The sequence below is a fragment of the Echinops telfairi genome, unplaced genomic scaffold (assembly GCF_000313985.2).
Source record: "Echinops telfairi isolate 266 unplaced genomic scaffold, ASM31398v2 ScPeMD7_7458;HRSCAF=8496, whole genome shotgun sequence".
Lineage (NCBI taxonomy): Eukaryota > Metazoa > Chordata > Mammalia > Afrosoricida > Tenrecidae > Echinops > Echinops telfairi.
In genome coordinates, this window is record NW_022111358.1 from 26206447 (window position 1) to 26211730 (window position 5284).

The window sequence follows — 5284 nt, forward strand, 5'->3', positions numbered from 1 at the left end:
AGCCCCTAATAAAATGATTAGAAAAAAAAAGAAAAAGAAAAACTTAAAAAAAAATAATAAGGACAGAACGGAACCTGAAAATGTCAATTATGCAAAACAATAAAAAATCTAATAAAATATTTACAATTTTCAGGGTCAAATAATTTTATAAATAACGGGGGGGGATGACGACAAAGTTATGTTACCTACGAGAAAAAAAATATTATAGCTATGACTATTACCTTAACAAAATGAGATGCCAAAAGCTTTTCAACAGTAACTATACAGTTGAACAAGTTGAGTCTATAATTTGTAAGTGAGATCATATAACAATGGAGTATCTCCTATGAAAAGATGTTTTAAAAACTATTATTCAATTTAGTTTCTGTTTGGGTGATTTTGAGGGAAGACCAAGATAGCAGGGATTCACTCTAGAGCAGTGGTTCTCAACCTTCCTAACGCCACGACCCTTAAATACAGTTCTTCATGTGTTGGTGACCCCCAACCATAAAATTATTTTCATTGCTACTTCATCACTATCATTTTGGTACTGTTATGAATCTGGTGACACCTGTGAAAGGGTCATCCAACCCCCAAAGGGGTCACGACTCACAGGTTGAGAACAGGAGCTCTAGAGAATGCTTTCAGAAATGCTTACAAGTGGATAGTCTCAATTAACCCTATCTAACAATAATTTTAAAACAGAAGGAAACCAAAGAGAGCCTTCTGATGTGAGGACACACCAGCACCACCACCATCGTTGTCGAGTCAGTTCTGTCTGAGACTGTCAATCTTTATGGAAGCACACAGCCTCATCTTTCTCCCTCACAGTGGCTGGTGGGTCCAACCACCACTCTTGGTTATTAATCCAATGCTTAGCTCACTGCACCTCCATTAAGAAAAAAATAGTTAACAAGCCCTCACTTTAAAACCAGTAACCTTCACGGGGAATGTGTTCCTTAGATCAATTAGAAGACATCAAAAGGATAGTATTTGCCCCAAAGCAAAGATGACAAAATAGGAAGGAGAAAAACAGACAAAAGGAAATGGGGAACCCAGGGTAGAAATGAGGAAAGTGCTGACACACAGTGTGTGAAAACACCCGGTGTCATGGACACTTTATATACAAGTTTTGACAGGGGAACTTTCCTGTGTCAACTGTCAGCTAAAACACAATAAAAGTAATATAAAACATAAAGCAAATAAAATAAAATCCTTGAAAGGAAAATACTCAAGTAGTAAAAACAATCTAAAGTTCAAGGCCATGTCAAACAAACAAACCAGGGATCTGGGCATAGGTGCCATCAGTTGTTTCCATGTGAATTGCTATCCACATTGAAAATTACAGAAAGAAATCTAAGTAGTTGTAACACTTAAAAGCACCACAATTAGATTTTAAACTAGTTTTATAACTTGCAAGGGCTAGAAATTAAAAAATCAAAGAAAACAAAGGTGATATAGTAAGATACAAGAAATATCAAACCAAAGGAATGCTATATATCAGCATTAGTATTAAATTATGAAAAGTCAGGGATGTCAATAAAAGAATTATTCTAATGAATAATTACAATTTTAACAGTTCATAGTATAAAAGCAATCCAGATAATTAAATTCTGTCTAAATGCCTGTATATACTTAGTTCCTAACCTGCACCCTCATTCTCTCTTTCCTAGAGAAGGATATAACTTAGCTGAATATAAAGTACAAATTCCAAAATTATGATAATAACCATGGCTAAAAAGTCTCACTTGAAATAATAATCCCAAACAACAAAATAACAATCCCTGCAACCAATGCCAGCCTTTCTCACAATGCTGAGATTCGAGAAGGGCAGTATTTGAGACAAATAAGCCATACCTCAAACTGCGTGACAGCAGCGTAGCGCACCTCTCCAGAAGGGGTGGTATATTTACTCCGATAGAAACCTTTCATTTTGTCATTCAGCTCTCCAACAAAATCTATCTTTAAGGTTCCTGTACCTGTGAATGAAGATAAAAAAAGACCAATTTTACAGAAATGTTAAGTGCAAGTTACGGAAAGTAAGCTTCAAGATACTGCATTAGATTCGATTTATAATGTTCAAATTATTCTTTTCTCAAATACTTCTGCAATGGAGCAAATGCTGTATTTACTAAAATAAATGGCAAGCTAATCCTAAATTAAACTTTTTAGCCACCATGCTAGAGTGACTACTTAGAAAATCAGCAATACATGAAGATTAAAAAACAAATAAGAAAATGAATTAGCACTAAGTATATGAAACATATTATAATTCCCATATAAATATTTATAAATTTGGAAGTAGGCCCCTATTTTTTATGAGGAAACTGACAGAATGAAGAGTGTACTAACTTGTTCAAATTCACACAATTAGGAAATAACAAGGAAGGGATAAAAATTTAGGCATACGCTAATCTAATATTCATGCTTTTCTGCCAATTACACATTACACTTCATTTGTCTTTATCTCTCATAGGAAAAGAAATGCAGTCAGTTACTCTAACATTAAGACAAGAGAAGGAACCCCATGCTCTGTGAAGATTTGATCAGGAGACAGACTTTCACAAACACCTCGATGATTTGAAACCTGGTCATATTAAAGAAATGTTTAAAGTAAATTAGTAAACATCGCTAAAATGTAACCTAAATATGTATTATATTCTTGTATAAGAGTAAGCCAATTTAGTCAAAATATGAGTTGTTTGTGAGTCAATGTACTTTAAGAAAAGCAAAGAGAAGACTATTATCATCCACTGGTCATTTGTTGAATTGATATATATGACAATTAAATGACCCAACTCTACATTTCGCAAGTCAAATCACACAAAAACAGAAAAATGTTCACTCTAATTGATCATTTAAAAGTGCCTATTGATAACAATTTATAAATTATCAAGGGCTCATGAGGGAGGGGGGAGCAGGGAGGGAGGGGAAAAATGAGGACCTAATGCCGGGGGTTTAAGTGGAGAGGAAATGTTTTGAGAATGATGAGGGCAATGAATGTACAAATGCGCTTTACACAACTGATGTGTGTATGGATTGTGATAAGAGTTGTATGAGCCCCTAATAAAATGATCTTTTAAATAAATAAATAAATAAATAAATAAATAAAGGTGCCTATTGATAAGAGAATCTAGTGCTTGGGAGTCTAACAAATCAAATATCTGCTACAGCTATACAACAAAGGCTGTCTCTGAAGTAATCAAACTGATTTTTTTATGTGCCTCAACTGGTTCTGAAAGTAATTACACATAAAAAGTCAGTTCCCTGAAGCAAAAGCATCACTAAAGTGTCAAATTCTTCAAGTAATTATGAAGGGGGCTGAGGACAGACTATATAACACAATTAAGTAGACACCTGTGACAGTGCTTTTTTTAAATAAAGGAAACAGAGGACTGGGGTAGTAAACAGAAATACAGACCCTGAAAGGCTGAGGGGAGGAGAGGAATAGAGTGCCTCCTTCACTGGGGCAGGTGTCCTTTGTGGACCCTGATTGCAGGCACTAAGTCATTATGATAGACACTACTTTCAGGAGGCAGTTCTTCCTCAGTAGTACTTTAAGCGTTCTGAGGGGCTCATCTTCCTGCGCTCTGACAATGTCCCAGTGGTATTCATAAGGTTTTCAGGGGCTTGTCCCTCAGAAGAGGATAACCTATTTCTTTCTTTGCAGTTTGTCCCCAGTATGGAAGCGCCACTGAAAACTTTCTCACCGTGGGTGACTCTGCTGGTGTGACATCCCAGTGACATAAGCTTCCAGCATAACAGCAACCCAGTGCAGCAAACCCACACATGTGCGTTTGAAACTGGGGACTGTACTACTGCTGTAAAAGCCGGGATAGATCTTGAAATGCACTAATGTGAAATTTAAGGAGCCTGCTAAAGTGTTGCAAAATCAAAGATTTATTTATATGAAAAGGGAGAAAAATAAAACTAAAAATTAAGAGAAAAGAAAAGGGAGCAAAAGTTTTTGCTCTTGCACCGCTTCTTATGACCCTTATGGTTTTCATCCATCAAAGAGTTAATACTTTCCAGTTTTTCTCGATAGTAATGTCACTCACTGCAAGACACGGAATCACCACTGAGGTTGTTAACCTTAAAATAATCATGGTAACTTAACCACATCCCTACAATGTTCCTAATTTCCGTTTTACTTGGCTGTTTTAGGTGCCTTCCAGCTAGTGCTGAATCACAGTGATCCTATGCACAACAGAACTAAGAGCCACTAAGTCCTACCCTGTCCTCACGATTGTTCTTATGTTTGAACCCATTGTTGCAGCCACAGTGTCAATCCATCTTCTCAAGGGCCTTCCTCTTTGTCACTGCCTCTGTACCAAGCATGAAATCCTTTTTTCAGGGTCTGGCCTCTCCAGATAACATACCCAAAGTACGTGAGATGAAGTCTCACCATGCTGGCCTCTGAGGAGCATTCTGGCTGTACTTCTTCCAAGACAGATTTGCTTGTTTTTTGGTAGTACATAGTACTTTCAGTATTCTTCACCAGCACTATAATTCAAACACATTGATTCTTCTTTGTTTTTTTTATTCAATGTCCAACTGTCACATGTGTATGAGGCTATATGATAGAATAATTATGTTTGATGAGGCCTCAATGTATACTCAATCAGAAGATCACTTTTGTAGCTTACTAACATTTGAAAACACTAGAATTTCATTCTTAAAGAATGACTATATAATTTTGACCCAAAGAACTTTGGGAAAACATGAAAGTCAGACTCACAATCAGATAATTCTATTCTATTCTAATTATATTAGCTAACAATGCAGTGTTTTCATAATTATCACTTTTCCTATTTTTATTAAAATTTAACGATTTAGGTTACCTGCAGTAAAGTCCTTGTCAAGAATGAAACCACGCTTACATAAAAGATGCAGAATATTGTGTATGACATGACATATATACTGTATATACTCGAGTATAAGCTAACCCAATTATCAGCTGAGGCACCTAATTTTGCCACACGAACTGAATTAAAAATGTGTTGAACAACTTGGTTTATACACAAGTGTATACTGGGTGTGTGTGTGTGAGAGTGTGTGTGTGTGTGTATGTGTGTTCTTAAGAGCATATTTATACATAGATGCTTTTAGCAGCATGGCTTAGTTTGGGAAGAATACACAGAAACTAGTTGCTTCTGAGGAGTGGAGCTGAGAGAAGAAGACCACAATAGAATAGCCAACAAAATTTTCACAATGCTAACTTAGGAATTTCAAAATACATACATATACGAACAAGGGGGCACCCAAAAAAAAAAAAGCAGATTTTTGTTTTCAAAGTTACGTATTT

At 35.9% G+C, this 5284-nt stretch overlaps 1 protein-coding gene across 1 annotated transcript in view; it reads right to left on the reverse strand.

Moving 5' to 3' along the window:
* The window catches only part of NPEPPS (aminopeptidase puromycin sensitive), a 95770-nt gene that overhangs the window by 35569 nt on the left and 54917 nt on the right, over window positions 1-5284 (reverse strand). The window contains exon 4 of the mRNA XM_004707098.3: window positions 1837-1958. Coding sequence (XP_004707155.2) covers window positions 1837-1958 — 122 coding nt within the window. The remainder of the gene's footprint in view (window positions 1-1836; window positions 1959-5284) is intronic.